The sequence below is a fragment of the Podarcis cretensis genome (assembly GCF_951804945.1).
Source record: "Podarcis cretensis genome assembly, chromosome: 5".
Classification (NCBI taxonomy): Eukaryota; Metazoa; Chordata; class Lepidosauria; order Squamata; family Lacertidae; genus Podarcis; species Podarcis cretensis.
The window spans coordinates 65,942,252-65,958,424 of NC_137174.1; the positions used below are offsets into that span (position 1 = coordinate 65,942,252).

A 16,173-nucleotide genomic window follows, 5' to 3' on the forward strand; every position below is an offset into this window, starting at 1 on the left:
TTTGCTGACTCCTGCTTTACACATTAAAAGGCCACTTGCTTATTTGTTTATTTACCACCCACCTTTGATGGATGTTTTGTGAATGAAACAACAAGATTCTTGTGAGTAAAAGGACTACACTTCACACCTGGGAAAGTACAATAGTTTCCACAGTTAACAGAATTCATTTGTAACTATGAGTGCCAGAGGCACTAGTTAATTATAGTATAGTGACCAAATGGTAACTCCTACAGTTCTGAACATGCAAACCTTTATTATTATTATTATTTCATCCCAACCAGAATGTGGAGATACGCCAAAAGCCAAACTGAGGCTTGAATGGGGAGCCGGGCCAATGGCATGAGCACAACAGCTTTGCCACAGGCTGATGGAACTGGAAGTCAATGTAGGGGGTTATTTGTCCTCTGAGCTATGGCCATGCTGAAGTCATTATTATTATTTATTAAATTTGTGTGCCACCCTACACCAGTAGATCCCAGGCGGTTCACAACATAAAATTGAAATATTAAAAATATAAAATACATAATAAAATCAAGAACAAAAACAAACCAATAATCCCCCTCCCATATTTAAAAGGGCACTGGGTGTCAATCAAGTGGTTGCATGAGAGCGTTAGAACACAAGGAGCTGCCTTATGCCAAGTTGGGACTACTAGTCCATCGAGCTCAGAACTGTCAACTCTGGCAGGCAGCAGCTGTGCTTGGCCTCAGGGCCTTTACCATCAATTGCCGTCTGATCTTTTTAACTGGAGATGCAGGTGACTGAACCCAAGACCTTCTGCATGCCAAGAGTGTGCTCTAACCACTGAACTATAGCCCCACCCACCCAAGAAACCCCACTGTCTAACAAAGATTCTTACATTCCACCAAGTATCCAATACAGTGTAACCTCCTGTTATGTACCATCCTCCTTATGAAGACGAGCTCTGCTAACATGGAAGTAGATGCTCCTGGTTGCAAACTTTGCCCTGGAGTGCAAGCAGATATCATGCGGTGGCAGCGGGAGGCCCCATTAGCGAAAGCATACTTCATGTTAAGAACGGACCACCAGAACGAGTTATGTTCATAACCAGAGGTACCAGTGCACACGGATACCATGTTCACCATCTAAGTATGGCTCATTATGCAGCTAAATTATAACGTACCATCCACACACAAATGGGAGGTAGCAGGCTTCAGGCAACACCAACATTCGGTGAAGTAGATATCCTTAAGGAGGGAAAGGGGGGTGGAACCCCAAACAGCCCAATGAAGACAGGACACATGTTCAGCAGTCACAAAACAGTGACCGGCTGTTAGGTGGCGTTGATGAGAGTTGTAGCCTGAAACCTCTGAAAGGCACCAGGTTGAGGAAGACAACTTGAGCAGCCTTTTCCAACCCAGTGCTCCCTCTGGATGTTTTGGATTCCCAACTCCCATCAACCCCAGGGAAACATGGCCAATGGTCAGTAATGATGGTGCTGTGAGGGCCACAGGTTTCCAATCTCCAATTTAAGTTTTTGTAGAGTAAGAATGGGGAACCTATAAAGAAGGCCTGCTTTGAAACGTAGAGAAATTGAGGTAATGTTTTCATTACAGGTTTTATTTTTCCATGAAGAAATGTAAAATGTTTCCCACACTTGGTTCAAAGCACAGAATACCCTCTTATCTTCTTCAGTGTCCTTGCAAATCCTGCTGCTGTCAATTTGTGTTTTGAATGTATGCAGCTGCAACAAGAAGGAAAGAGAAGCTATCCCATGAATTTCCTCCTGAAAATTGTTCTCTTATCCCAAGTTCCACTCCTACACATTGTATTCAGATAAAAACAAAGCCCTAAAAATGGGGAGCAACTGTAAGCTTTGAAAGAAAGAGCCTTAGAAAACAAATGTTGTCTTCTCTGCTTCTCGGATAATTCAGAGCTTGGTAGATAGATAATACCGGGAGGATAATTCAACTCCTTTACTATTTCTTTTGTTGGGGGTGGGTGGGGAGCAAACCTCCATTTCACATTGCAGTTTCACAATTTGCTTACAGCTCCCGTGCTAGACAACCTCCACGCAAAGGTCTCCTGATCCTGTTCTTCATAGTCACCATCATGCCCCCTTAACCGGCAATGTCTTGTAAGGGTTTAGAATCCCTTTGGGGTCCAACATGGCCTTGAATTGCTGCATGAGAAGGACAGCCTCCCGGGGTTTACTGTAGTGGATATAATGCTTCTTCTTGAAGCCTAGACCGTGCTCTGCGCTGATACTCCCACGGTACTGGGAAGTCCACTCATATACAAATGGCTCAATAGCCTCCAGCAGGGAATGGCTGTAGGAATCTGCTGTGATGTTCAGGTGCAAGTTTCCATCTCCTGCCAAAACAAAGTCCCAAAATCAGTGGGTTTCAAAAGAGAAAGCAGAAAACACATTCAATTACTGGGCATGCAGTGCAGTGGCTCTGCCTAATTCCTCTTCTAGAGAAGAGGGTTATTTTAAAATATAATGAAGATTATTCATTAGTGTATTTGTCTAAAAGCAAGGTAGGCAATGTGGCGCCCTCTAGATGTTGCTGGAATACAATTCCCATTATCCACGTTGGCTAGGGCTGGTGGGAGTTGTAGTCTAACAGCATCTGGGGGGCAACACATTGGGTATTCATGGTCCAAGGGATTTCTAGAGGCCATGCTTCAGTAAGCTACCAGTGCAATAAAAAAGAATAAAACAAAAAAGAGGTAAAAACCACAGCTGAAAGCAAGATGCAGAACAAATCGTAACAGATTGGTTGAGGCTGAGAGACAGAAGCTGGCCGAAAACCATCCAGCAGCTCATAGAATCCTAGAACTGTACAGTTGGAAGGGACCCCTCTAGTACAAACCCCTAGAGCAGGTGAGAGCTGAAGCAAGGACTGCCTTATACATCACTTTGCTATAAGAACCCTAAGTCCTCTCAACAAATGAAACTGACCTATGGAAAAATGTAACTTGAAAAAAAGAGACATTGCACATACCTTCGTAAACCAAGAAAACTTCAATAATATATATATATTTTAAGAACCCTAAATCCAAATCAGTAAAGGCCATTTGTTTCCAAACACATTCCAGCTTACCTAGGTGGCCATAGCCCACCACATTCTTGGCACTGCCACCCAGCCGTGTCCGCATGTCCGTCACCAGATCATAGAGTTTCTCCACAGGCAGCGAAATGTCGTATTTGTAAACGGATCCATCGTAAGTCAAGGCCTCTGTGATCCGTTCCCGCAAAGCCCACAGCGCCTGCAACGGACCCAAGCGGTGACTTGGATGGAAAACGAAATGCTTTCGTTTTCATTCCACATGGATGGCTTTACAAAAGTGACCTGCTATCTAAACACTGTTGGCTAAGTCATCTGGGATACTTAGGTGTTTATGTTAAAAGAACCAATCAATCTTCACAGAATAATGAGCTTAGGCTAGCTTCAACAAATCACCAAAAACTTATTTAGTGCTGGGCTGACATTATTTTGTCATTCCAATGAGCGATTCCACAGCAGCTTAAGTCTTCCTTCTGTAGTTGGACCAGCCACACACAAGTCTCAAAGGACATGTTTCAGCATTTGTCCTGATTTGTTTTGCACGGAGCTTAGACTGCCAATTTGCTACCAGGTTAAGTTCAAGGTGCTGGTTTTGGTGTATCAAGTCATAGAGAGCTTGGGACCTGGAGACCCGAATGATCATTTCACCTCTTATATACCCAACTGATCACTGCACTCCTGCAGGTTACATCTTATCAGGAAGCCCATTCTGAACAATATAAGAACACGGTATTCCGTCTTGCGGCAGCTACTCTTTGGAATCCCCTCCTTTAATATCAGGCAGTGCCAGTTCTACTGCCTTTTTGGTGCCTACTGAATACCTTCCTCTTTCAAGCTTTTTAAGCTGAAATCTTTCCCAGTCTGCACCTGCCTTGGAATTGTTTTAAATATGTTCGTAATATTTTGTCTCTCAGTGTTTGCTTCCCTGGGCTCCTTTGAGAAGAAGGGAGGGACTTGAATTTAGCAAAAGTAAAACATTAATTAATTAATTAATTAGACAGTTGACTATTTGATGAATGCCTAGCAATTTGGGATCACTGGTGTATGCCACATACACCAATAGTTGCACATACATTGGTACGCAGTTCAGATTCAAATCAGAGCCCCAACCCAAGCACAGTTAGGGAGAAATGGGAAATTACCTTTATTTTCTTATCTTCTGAAGCCAGAGTTCCCTCTACTACCAAACCAGAGGCCATGACATGTTCCAGGAAGTGGCTCAGCTTTTCCTCATCATGGGCAGAATTGGAACCTGAAGTCTCAATTAGCACATAGAAAGGACTTTCTGGAGTTGGAAAAGCAGAATCAGAAAGGAGACTGTCACTATCAGTTGCAACAGCTAAAAACCACACTATATTCACTGGAGTGACTCCTGCTGCACCACGCAGAAGTTAAGAAAACGGTGTTTCTCTGAAATTTTGGATCTTTTAAAAGACACTTTCAGTGAATCCTGCCAACCTGCCCAAAATGGTTCAACCAAAGGACAGGAGGAAAAGGCCTTTTCCTGAAGTCACATTAGCAGCCATCTTGGTTTTTTTTTTATCAAAAATCTGTTTCTCTAGTATTTCTAACCTAAAAGAAATCCCCAAAGAAAAATGAATCTGCGGAATGCCTCACATGACACAGCTTCCTGGCCTATATCCTGTTTTTACTAGACTAGTTGCCAAAATTCAGAAAAAGTGGAATTTGGTTTAAACATTTTGTTTCCAGATTCTCCTGCCCACACCTTCCTTAGATGGCTCTGTGAATTTGTGAAAATGATAGAGAAATTTCAACTACATATGGTGTAAAAAATGCATAGGCTGGGGTATTGGCAGGGGTGAGGGTTCTTGCTGTTTTTGATATTAATTTTTGGTATCTTTATTTTATATATTATTATGATTTATATGGAAATGGATTCAATTTGGTTGTGTACTTTTTGATGTCATTTATTGTTTCTAACTACTTTTGTTATGTTTGTAATTACAGTGGTAGCTCAGGTTAAGTACTTAATTCGTTCCGGAGGTCCGTTCTTAACCTGAAACTGTTCTTAACCTGAAGCACCACTTTAGCTAATGGGGCCTCCTGCTGCCGCCGTACCACCAGAGCATGATTTCTGTTCTCATCCTGAAGCAAAGTTCTTAACCCGAGGTAGTACTTCTGGGTTAGCGGAGTCTGTAACTTAAAGCGTATGTAACCTGAAGCGCATGTAACCTGAGGTACCACTGTATGTATTTTAAGCTGCCTTGAGCATGGCTTCAACTATGGAAAGGTGCATACAGATAACATTATGTATGTGTGTAATGCTTGTTAACAATGTGTAAACACTGAATAAGAAGTTTAACAAAACAACATAAATATTGATGCATGGCAACATCAGGTATAATATGTGTGCACAGGTCCAAGCACAATTCAAAGTGTTGGTGCTGACCTTTAAAGCCCTAAACGGCCTCGGTCCAGTATACCTGAAGGAGTGTCTCCAACCCCATCATTCTACCCGGACACTGAGGTCCAGCGCCGAGGGCTTTCTGCCAGTTCCCTCACTGTGAGAAGCCAAGTTACAGGGAACCAGGCAGAGGGCCTTCTCAGTAGTGGCACCTGCCCTGTGGAACACCCTCCCACCAGATGTCAAAGAGAAGAACAACTACCAGACTTTTAGAAGACATCTGAAGGCAGCCCTCTTTAGGGAAGCTTTTAATGTTTAATAGACCACTGTATTTTAATACTCTGTGGGAAGCCGCCCAGAGTGGCTGGGGAAACCCAGCCAGATGGGCGGGGTATAAATAATAAATTCTATTCTATTCTATTTAAGACTACAAAATCCATGATGTAGCGTGAATGTGAGCAATGAATGCATTCAAGATTACAGCGGACAACTGAGTTGCAGCAAGCACAGAAAGCTCCTAGGGAACCTGTACATTTCAATTCAACCATTTGATTCTATTCCCCACTCCCCACATCCCCAACAGAATCGGTGAAGGAATCCCTCCTGTGAATTTTGCATATGGCTAGCTGGTACCTGAAACTGGGTTGGTTAATTTGAGGTGTTGCTCAACCAGCTTCATGCACTCGTTGTCCATGAACTCATAGGCAGACAGGATTTCTCCCAGCATGCCCTTGCAGAGAGTGAAAGTTTTCAGGACCTGAGAGAAACTTGGACAACCTTTACACAAAGGAAAACATAAAACAATGAAAAGAAAGTTGCATTAAAAAAACAAAAAAACTACTAGGAGGAAACATGACATCACACCTATACACATCAATAAGCCTTCTAGAAAGGAGCCACATGTGTGCAAAACTGTGAAAGATGAAAAGGACAACTTACCGTATATATATTACCGAGTATAAGCCAAGCCGAATATAAGCCCAGGCACCTAATTTTAGCACAAAAAACTGTGAAAATCTTATTAACTTGAGTATAAGCTGGTTCACCACACCACAAACCTGGTGGTGGCGGGAGCGGAGAAGGAAGACAGCGGCAAAGGCCTTTCGGGCCGCTCTTCTCTCTGCCATTGCCTCTGCCGCTTGCAAGAGCAGGCATAGGAGCCGCGGTTGGGAGAAGCACAACGCAGCACCTCTCCCAACCATGGCTCCTGTGCCTGCCCTTGCAAGAGGCGGGCAGCGGGACCAGTGGCGAGAAAGGGCTCCTCTTGGGCCGCTCGTCCCTCCTCCGACGCTGCCCGCCTCACTCGAGTATAAGCCGAAGGGGGCTTTTTCAGCATAAAAAATGTGCTGAAAAAGTCGCCTTATACTAAAGTATATACGGTATTTGATAAACACAGAGCTCCCCCCCACTCCCCCAAAAAAACATTCTTCAGGCTGGAGACTTCCATGCTGCAAAACAACATTCACAGCAGCTTTAGGAATGACACCCATAAAATAGCCTAAGGCTGCAATCCTAACCCCACTTACCTGAATAAGACCCATTGAATGTAATAGGAATAACTTCTGAGTAGAGCAGGTTAGGATTCGGCTTTAACTTATTGACAGTTCCTTGGCTCAGTGAATTTATTAAGAAAGTATGGTGAGCCTGCTGAATCAGGCATCCTACCTAGCCACCTAAATTTTGCTTCCAGGACCTCATGTTTACATTTCCCCATGTGATTGCTGCCAACACGTCCCACGACCACTGACTCCACCCCAGCATTGTCCACCAGACTATCTGGGCGACAGGCAATATCTGCAACCTTTGGGCCAGGCAGGCAATTCACCCTGCTGCCTGTAGGACCATCACACACCCTGATTTTGAAGCTCAGCCCAGAACTATTCCAGACATATGTGAAGAGTGATCTGCTGGTTAAGTTAACTGCATTTTCTGCCCTTACCCTGCTGATTGTGCCAATTGCTTTCTCTCTTCTTATCCCAACCTTTCCTAATAAGTCAGTCATCATATTCAGTGGAAACAAAATATAAATATAACCAATTTGTCTTCGAGGACTGTAACAGTTTCACCATAAGCAGAGTTGTGTCCAAGTCTAGTCTTGCTAAAATACCACTAGTAGTTACAAATAACACTTCTGAAAATAGAGAGGAAAATAGCTCTTACCAAGAAATGCCAAATTCACAGCCTTGGGTTTTCGTGGGCAGAGAATGGAAACTGCCGTAATGATGCCTAAGGTCCCCTCAGACCCAATGAACAACTGCTTCAAGTCATAGCCAGTATTGTCCTTCCGCAAAGATGCCAAGCAGTTTAACAAAGAGCCATCAGCCAGCACCTGAAAGAGGACATCCTTAGATAATTCCTTGATATATTTGAGAGGGTGTGTGTTTTTGTTTTTTAAAAAGGCTACAATAAGATTAAACATAACATTTTAAATTGATTAATTAGTTGCCATCACACAGAATATTTCAGGAGGGAACTTTTTAATAAGACAATACAGTAGCAGAGTTGGATCTGAAATGGAATGAAGAGATTACAATTCAGTAATTAACAGTATGTGCATCTGAAGTGGGAGTGAAATTACTACTACTACTACTCTGGGCAGCTCCCCAAAAATATTAAAAACACGATAAAACATCAAACATTAAAAACTTCTCTAAACAGGGCTGCCTTTAGATGTCTTCTAAAAGTCAAATAGTTGTTGATCTGATGGGATGGCGTTCCACAGGGCGGGCGCCACTACCGAGAAGGCCCTCTGCCTGGTTCTCTGTAACCTCACTTCTCACAGTGAGGGAACCGCCAGAAGGCCTTTGGACTGGACCTCAGTATCCAGGCTGAATGATGGGGCTGGCTAACATTTTGGGGTCCAAGGACCAAGTCACCACCTTCCCACATCTCCAGGGGACCATGTCCCAGTGGGGCTATGAAGTGGGCATGGCCACCCACAGCTAGCATACACACACCACAGCATGCACACACATACACACCAGTGTGTGGATACACACATGATATCCACATTGGGGAAGATATGCAGGCAGGCAGACAGGTTCATGCACAGGACACAGATACAATTTCTCCCTTTGCAACTGCTCATGCGAACAATCACCTGGTGAGTGAGGAGGAGGAAATAACCTGTATCCCGATGGTGGTGTTCAGTAGGCAGAGAGGTTGAAACCTCCCCACCCAGCTCAGCGGCATGATGAGGATGAACATCTGCTGATGTCCTGGACTTCCCACCCATGTCTGTAGTGTATCAGGTCAAGGGGGCTGATGGGCCACCAGCTGGGGCTTTGTGGGCCTCTAGTTCATCCCTCCAATGGTCAAGGACAAGAAGATGATAAAATATGGGAAGCAGCTTTCAAAGTTTCATCTTACCACTTCTAGTCCTAGGACTGTCCCTCGCAGAGAGCCGTAGCGCAGGAGACGCAAACCACCGGCATTTGTAGCTACGTTCCCTCCAATGTGGCAACTGCCCTTTGCTCCGAGGTCAAGTGGCATGATGAAATCCAACTGCTCCAGGTATTGGTTGAGGTTTTCTAAAATGCAGCCAGCCTGGCAAACAAGGATTCCTGAAAAATCAGTATCCAGTTACAGTCTGAGAAACGGATGTAAACTTCCTTTTTCGTTGGGGTAATTTGAACCCAAAGAGATCTACTGTCTGTCAGAGGGGGATCAGAGCCTTTGCAACGAAGCAACATTCTTCACCCCCACCCTCCAAACAGCCTCAGCATCAAGGATCTGTGAGGTGGGTTTTCTTGTTTGTTTACTGGCACCATTGTCCAGTTCTTTCATTTAATGCCAGCAACACAACCAGAATTACACTTCTTGCTGTCCAGATGTTATTTCTGGCTTGTGCTACTAGGCACTTCTGAATAGAAAACCACCTCCGCCTCCCTTTTATTTGAGCTTACATCCCATTGCTATTGGCAGAGGGAGGAATCAGCTCTGCCGTTCAGGGTTCAAGAACCTCCCATTTTGTCCGCCCTGATGGACACTCTTAAGACAGGGTTGAGGAACCTGTGGACCCTCCATATGTTTTTGGAGAGCCAATGGCCAGGGATGGTTAGAGTTGCAGACCAGCAGCATCTGGAGGGCCACACTCCCTACTCCCTAATTTAGGAGAATGGCAATCTTTAGAGGATGATAGCGTAGCCATTTTCCCTGCCCTGGGAAGATATATTTACCAGAAACGTCGTCAAAGCTGATGATCTGGTTCATAAGAGCTGTGGAGAGAATGATCTCATCAAAGACAGGGACGCTGCCCCCAACGAGGCCAGTGTTACCACCCTGAGGGTTCACAGCCAAGTTCCTCTCATGGCAGTACCTGAAAGGGAACACATTTTGCCCATGGGGTCTTGTTCCTAAGGGCATATTATAATGCCCTTGAAAAGGCGATCCTAGTGAAACGAAAAAGTCTTTTTTTAAGATCAAAGTTCTAGACTGACTTAAGAGTAAACTTGGCTGCTACTACTCAGTAGTTTTAAAATGCACACTAATCCCATTACTGCAGTAAGACTTCAAATAGTGGGTTCAGATCCAAAATCCTAAAGAATATGAAGGTGGCACGCAAGTGTAAATTAAGTGGTACACACAAAGATAGCCAGTGTGATGTGCTTGCAGTTGTGGCGGTAGTAGTGATTGGGTGGGGGGGAGTCTGGCCAGGATCTTGGAAATGGATGCAAGCTGTCTTGCATGTGCTCTCAGTTCACGCTTTTTGCCACATGACTGTACACCTATCTACCTGCTTGTGTGAATGAGCCCTGAGATGCCATGCATCCCTTTAACTCAGGGGTGGGCAACTAGCTCACCCTTAGTTTAATTTCATGGAGTTTTCACTTAAGCACCATACAGATGGCAAGGAGGGGAAAAACAAGTGGAGAGGGAGAAAAGTGCATAGGAAAAGAGACTAAGAAAAAACTCCAATAGTTTTTAGATTCACAGTACATACACGTTAGGAACCATATTCTATTTGAAATCATCTCATCTATCATCAATTAACTTATTTAGTAATAAAAACAAAAACAGAATACCATATTTATGGAGGCATTTTTTTTCAGTTTAGCTAACACACTAAAGGCTAAGATTTGCTCTTTGTTACTCTAGACGACAAGACTAATGGGATGGGAGGAAACTGTAGGGAAGCAGATTCCCACTAACAGCTGAATAAACTTCCTAATAGTAAAAGCTGCCAGACAGGAGAACAGACCACCTTCGAATGTGATGGACTCTCTATATCAGTGATGGCCAAACTTGGCCCTCCAGCAGTTTTGGGACTACAACTCCCATCATCCCTGGCTAACAGGACCAGTGGTCAGGGATGATGGGAATTGTAGTCCCAAAACAGCTGGAGGGCCAAGTTTGGCCATCACTGCTCTGTATGATTCAGCTGCTGCTCACAGAGAGAAAAGGAAGGAAAGAAGGTAAGTACAGTCATACCTCGAGTTAAATGTGCTTTGGGTTGAGCGCATTCAAGTTGCGCTCCGCAGCAACCCGGAAATAACGGAGCGTGTTACTTCCGGGTTTTGCCGCTCGCGCATGCACAGACACTCAAAATGACGTCGTGCGCATGCGCTGAAGCGGCGAAACCTGACACGCGCACGCACAGACCGAACGTCACGTCTTGCGTTCTGTTCAGGATGCAAACGGGGTTCCGGAACGGATCCCGTTCGCATCCCGAGGTACCACTGTACAGACTTCTCTTTAAAGAGTACTGACCTAACGCTTGTACTGTGTGTTCATGTACCTCTGTCTATCAGAGTGGATACAGAGAGAGACACATAAGAAAGGACTCTGAGATACCATCATATGATTCCTGAATATGACTCATAGTGATGAAAAACAAGATAATATACAGTCATACTTCATGTTACGTTTGCTTCCTGATACATTTTTTCAGGTTGCGTCCCACGGCAACCCGGAAGTACCGGAAAGGGTTACTTCTGGGTTTCGCTGCTCGCGCATATGCGCAAAATGATGTCACGTGCATGCGCAGAAGCGGCAAATTGCAACCTGTGTATGCACAGACGCGCCGCTGCGGGTTACGTTCTATTCATGTTGCAAATGGGCCTCTGGAACGGATCCCGTTCGCAACCAGAGGTACCACTGTACATATCTTAAAACATGGGTGAGCAAGACAGAAGTAAGGCAGTCTGCTAAGTACAGACATCTCTAACACTGTTTACTGAGTTCACGGAAACACAATTTTTATGTTACCTGAGAATCTCAGATACTTCTGCTGTTGTCCGTGGCTTCAACAGTATTTTACTGCAGCCTGTAATGTAAACAAGATGTGAGAACATTCATTTGAAACTTGAATATAAGCTCGCTCACACTACGCTTTCCCCTACCACCACCCCCAAATAAAAAAACACCTGTGCTGGTTAATATGGCTAAAACTTCATGTGCATGTAGTAAAACGTACATTGCAGATTTATAGCCTTAAGGGGAAGGGCTGGAGCTTGGTGGCAGAGCATGTGGTCCAGGGTTCAGACCCCAGGTGATGCTGAGAAACACTCCTGCCTCAAACTCTAGAGAACGGCTTCCAGTAAGTACAGCCCAGCTTTCCCCAACCTGATTCTTGCCAGGTGTTTTGGCTACAACTCCCATCAGCCTCAGATAGCAGAGCCATGAAATTTGTAGTCCAACCCAATTGGGCTGGTGTAGAAAATACTTAAAGCAGCTTTACAAAATAACGTACCTCTTACAGACTTCAGCCAGTCCACATTGAAGAGTTTTAATTCATCTAAATCTGTGATGACTCTGCCAGGCATAAGGTTTTCAAAGAAAGACACATCAGTGCTGGAAACATGGGCAAAAGGAAGCCTCTGCACCCCATATCGCTCACTGGTGAGCATCACTTCCTGGAGGTGAAGCTGGGTAGCATGCAGACATCTCTTGGGCAAGTGACTGATGCTCCATCGGATGGAAGGCATGATGAGCACTTCTCTCTTCAATGGCCCTGTTCCTTCTTTCTTAAGTTTGGACCGGGAGGACCCACATGTCCACACATTCAAGGCTTTTCTCTGGCATCTGATCTGCAACCTTGGTAAGGACCAGCGGTGTCTAAACGGGAAATGCCGGACAAGGCTGCAAACAACAGCCATGAAGAACCTGAATTGCAAAAGCAAAATAAACACCCAGTTTGATCAACTTCCTCTGAAAGGCACTCGACTCGATTTATTTTATTTTCAGCTATCTCATTTCATGGGAAAAGAGAACTCCTTCAGGAAGTAAAAGATCACGATCAAGGGCAGGATAGCTTCAGGACACAGCACTTAAGAAACAACAAGAAAGCACAACCCTCTTGTTTCTATACAACCCTTATCAGACCCAGCATCAAGCATGACCAATGGCCATGGATGCTGGGAGCAATATCTGGAGTGCCAAAGGTTGCCCTTGTTGTTGTTGTTGTTTAGTCGTTTAGTCGTGTCCGACTCTTCGTGACCCCATGGACCAGAGCACGCCAGGCACTCCTGTCTTCCACTGCCTCCCGCAGTTTGGTCAGACTCATGTTTGTAGCTTCGAGAACACTGTCCAACCATCTCGTCCTCTGTTGTCCCCTTCTCCTTGTGCCCTCCATCTTTACCAACATCAGGGTCTTTTCCAGGGAGTCTTCTCTTCTCATGAGGTGGCCAAAGTATTGGAGCCTCAGCTTCACGATCTGTCCTTCCAGTGAGCACTCAGGGCTAATTTCCTTAAGAATGGATGTGTTTGATCTTCTTGCAGTCCATGGGACTCTCAAGAGTCTCCTCCAGCACCATAATTCAAAAGCATCAATTCTTCGGCGATCAGCCTTCTTTATGGTCCAGCTCTCACTTCCATACATCACTACTGGAAAACCATGTCTTTAACTATACGGTTGCCCTTACCTGCTGGATTTATGTGTAAGGTAAACAAGCTATAGCTTAGGGCCCAACTCTCTTGGGGCCCCCAAAAAATTTTAAAGAAAAAAACCCCTGGGTGTACATTTCCAAAATATAAGATAAAAAACAAATAAAATAAAACCTACCTACAGCAACAGTGTTTTGTGTTGTGTAGGCTCCTATTTGTTATGTGCAAATGGCTTTAGATACCTATTAGGTCCATAAATTACTATACAGTATATATTCAACACAAAAAACAGCGACAATTTGTTGTTGACAAAGGACAGCTGGACATATACCTTCAGTATGTTACCTTCTGTAGCTTAGGGCTCATCAAACCTAAATCCCGCCCTGCCTGCCCTACTCAAATTCAGCCGGTAACTGAAGCAAATGCAACTGAAACAACTGCTGTTGCTTCCCTGCTTCCACTCCTCTCTCCTCCTTCTGTCGATCTCCTATACTGAACTTTTAAGATCGTTCTGGGACAAGGAGGTGTCGTCTCCTGCACTCTTTAACTGCCATGCACTTAGCTGGCATGTATTATAAACCTATGTGTGTGTGTGTATTTGTTTATTTTGCTGTAATGGATTAACATGGCTGTTTCCTTTGTGAAGTTCCATTAGGCATGTTATTACTGGCGGCGAATTATCCTGCGGTAAGAGGAGGAAGCCTCAGGTCCCTCAAAGTCACTGTTTGGGTGCAAACATAAAGTGAACGCGATGGGTGTCAGAGCAAGACGCGGTGTCAGACCTCGATCCGCCCCTTTGCCTGGAGCTGATTGCGGTGTTTAGGGCCGGGAGGGAAGTGCAGAACCAGGGACCGCTAGGCTCCGGAGAGCAGGCAGCTCTCTAGAAACCGGCTGCAGCCAAAGACGTTGCCAAGCCCAGAAATCACCAGCGCGCGCGTCCTTGCAGTCGCCCTTTCTGCGCTCACCTTGGACGGGGCCCACGGGATCTCACGCACTTCTCGTTAGGCAGCTCCGCTCGCTTCTCCGCTCTCTCCTCCCCCTCGCGCTCTTTTCCGGACCAAACAAAAAAGAGGGGCGCCCTGTGGGCGGAGCCAGGAGGCAAGCAAAGGAGCGGGGCGGAGAGAAGGCTTGCGCTCGACGTTTGTGCGCACGCGCGAGCGCGTCAAGTCTGCCTGTCTGTCTTTTCGCGTATCTTGTCATATTAGCTCCATTTTTGAGCCCTTTTTAGTTAGTAATACTTTGGATGCATTTTAATTTGACGTTTTGTGTGGGGTCTTTTTTTATTGTAAGCTGCTCTGAGGCAAAAAGAGATGCAGAAAGGATTTATCTTTTATTTCACAAGTTTTATATACTGCCTGATGGTAATAAGCCCTGTTATTACCCTTTTCATATTATCCACATTACTGATTGAAAATACTTGCCTCGAACCAGATATGCACATTTCCTCCCACCAGGCTACCATTTTCAGGACCAGCACTAGGCGCCTGCACCAGGCCTGTGGAGCCTTGGGCCCAAGTGCTGAATATGGCCCACCAGACATCTCTTTCTGGCCCACCAAACGCTTCCCAGGCTCTGCCCCCTCTGTCAAGACATCTCTCTCACCCACACCTCCTTGAGTGCTTCTGCTTGGAATTGGTCCTTGATCTGTGCTAATAAATGCATTTCTTGACTGCTTATTTAGACTTGCACAGCTGAAATGTATATAAAACAGCAGCCACTGAATTAAACTGTAGTCCACACCCTCACATATTCAAATAGCAACTTCAGTCTTTCCCATGCAGAGCTGTAAGAGTTCCTTTTTGCATTTGCATTTGCCATCTAATTTGTTGATTCTCTTCTGCCTATTAAGTACCAACAGGGCATGCACATAGACAGCCAAGCCTAAAGATAAAGGACCCCTGACAGTTACCGTAAGTCCAGTCGTGAAGACTGGTCTCGCTTTACTGGCTGAGGGAGCCAACGTTTGTCCACAGAGGAACAGGGAAGAGATTTAGGTTGTTATCAGCACCGTTTCCAAAGTAGTGTAGAAACTTTGTACCAGGTGCTGCAATCTAGATCTGAGAATCGCATCTGGCACCTTTTCACGATAAAGATCCAGATTTGTATATCACTCTAGGATGAACAGTGATAGCGTGCTAGGTTTTGCAGTTTAGTAGTCATGGTTGCTGTAATTAATATACTTAAGATCAAAGCAAAGGATGCTCTTTTGTTGTTTCATCAAGTTTCTTTCCCTTCCCTTTTGCTTAACATCCACCCTCATGAAGAGTTCTGTTAATGATTTTGTAACTTTGATTATTCTTGATAAAGGTATTGTCCAAGAGTGGGTTTTGGAATTTATTTCCAACGTAGTACTTTTTCTGGTTTCAGAATAGATCAACCAAATTACACTTCAGTGTTCTCTCAAATTTCTACATGTCACTTTAGTGCATTTAGCTGGGTTTGACAATTCACAGGATCCAAGCTTTTCTTGTCCACCTTTATACATGCAAGTAACCAGTGTTTTACATACATTTTGTTGGTAGAATAAACTTGCCATTTGCACACTATACCTCAGAAGCAAACAAAACATGCAGTTGTTTGTTCTCAAAAATACTTTATTTGTAACAATATACCTATTATATCTATAACATGATCAAAAATACAGATAAACATTTTCACATTGTAATAAAAAGATTTCTAATATTCTCTTCCATTTACAAAGAAAACATAAATCTAATTCCTTTGACAAGAAAGTATAGGCTGTGTTGTTTGATTACTTGTGAGATAAACTATGAAAAAAGGCGACAACCACAAAATATGTAGATTTATCTTTTTTAAAAAAAAAAAGGAGGGAAGATTATCTTCAGTTTTTTCCTGTGCTCTAAATCCTGACAAAGGGAATTATTATTAAACAGGATACATTCAAAATTCAGGAGAATACATTCTTCACAGACCAGAATGCCCAATGTTCAT

The 16,173-nt window shown here is 44.2% G+C and overlaps 1 protein-coding gene across 6 annotated transcripts; it reads right to left on the reverse strand.

The window, feature by feature from the left end:
* Positions 1–1,554: 1,554 nt before the first annotated feature.
* On the reverse strand, positions 1,555–14,299 carry D2HGDH (D-2-hydroxyglutarate dehydrogenase). 6 transcript variants are annotated; one of them, XM_079977168.1, is made up of 10 exons: positions 14,187–14,299; positions 12,089–12,501; positions 11,605–11,662; positions 9,576–9,715; positions 8,767–8,960; positions 7,558–7,726; positions 6,031–6,174; positions 4,175–4,317; positions 3,069–3,234; positions 1,555–2,334 (listed from the first exon to the last, which is right to left on the reverse strand). In XM_079977168.1, exons 2-10 carry the CDS (start codon positions 12,492–12,494, stop codon positions 2,072–2,074), a joined length of 1,683 nt encoding a protein of 560 aa, XP_079833294.1. In that variant the 5' UTR covers positions 12,495–12,501; positions 14,187–14,299; the 3' UTR covers positions 1,555–2,071. The 6 variants fall into 6 exon arrangements, with proteins under 6 accessions (XP_079833294.1, XP_079833295.1, XP_079833296.1 ...); XM_079977169.1 differs by lacking the exon at positions 12,089–12,501 and having other exon boundaries at positions 14,187–14,204; XM_079977170.1 differs by lacking the exon at positions 14,187–14,299 and having other exon boundaries at positions 9,576–9,614; positions 12,089–12,108.
* Between the last annotated feature and the right edge of the window lie 1,874 nt (positions 14,300–16,173).

Coding starts and splice junctions, on each gene's coding strand:
- D2HGDH (XM_079977168.1), bottom strand. CDS start 12,494: ATGGCTGTTGTTTGCAGCCTTGTCCGGCATTTCCCGTTTAGACACCGC. Junction 8,961..9,575: donor CAGCTTTGACGACGTTTCTG/GTAAATATATCT, acceptor CTGATTTTTCAG/GAATCCTTGTTTGCCAGGCT. Junction 3,235..4,174: donor CAGAAGATAAGAAAATAAAG/GTAATTTCCCAT, acceptor GGTCCGTTGCAG/GCGCTGTGGGCTTTGCGGGA.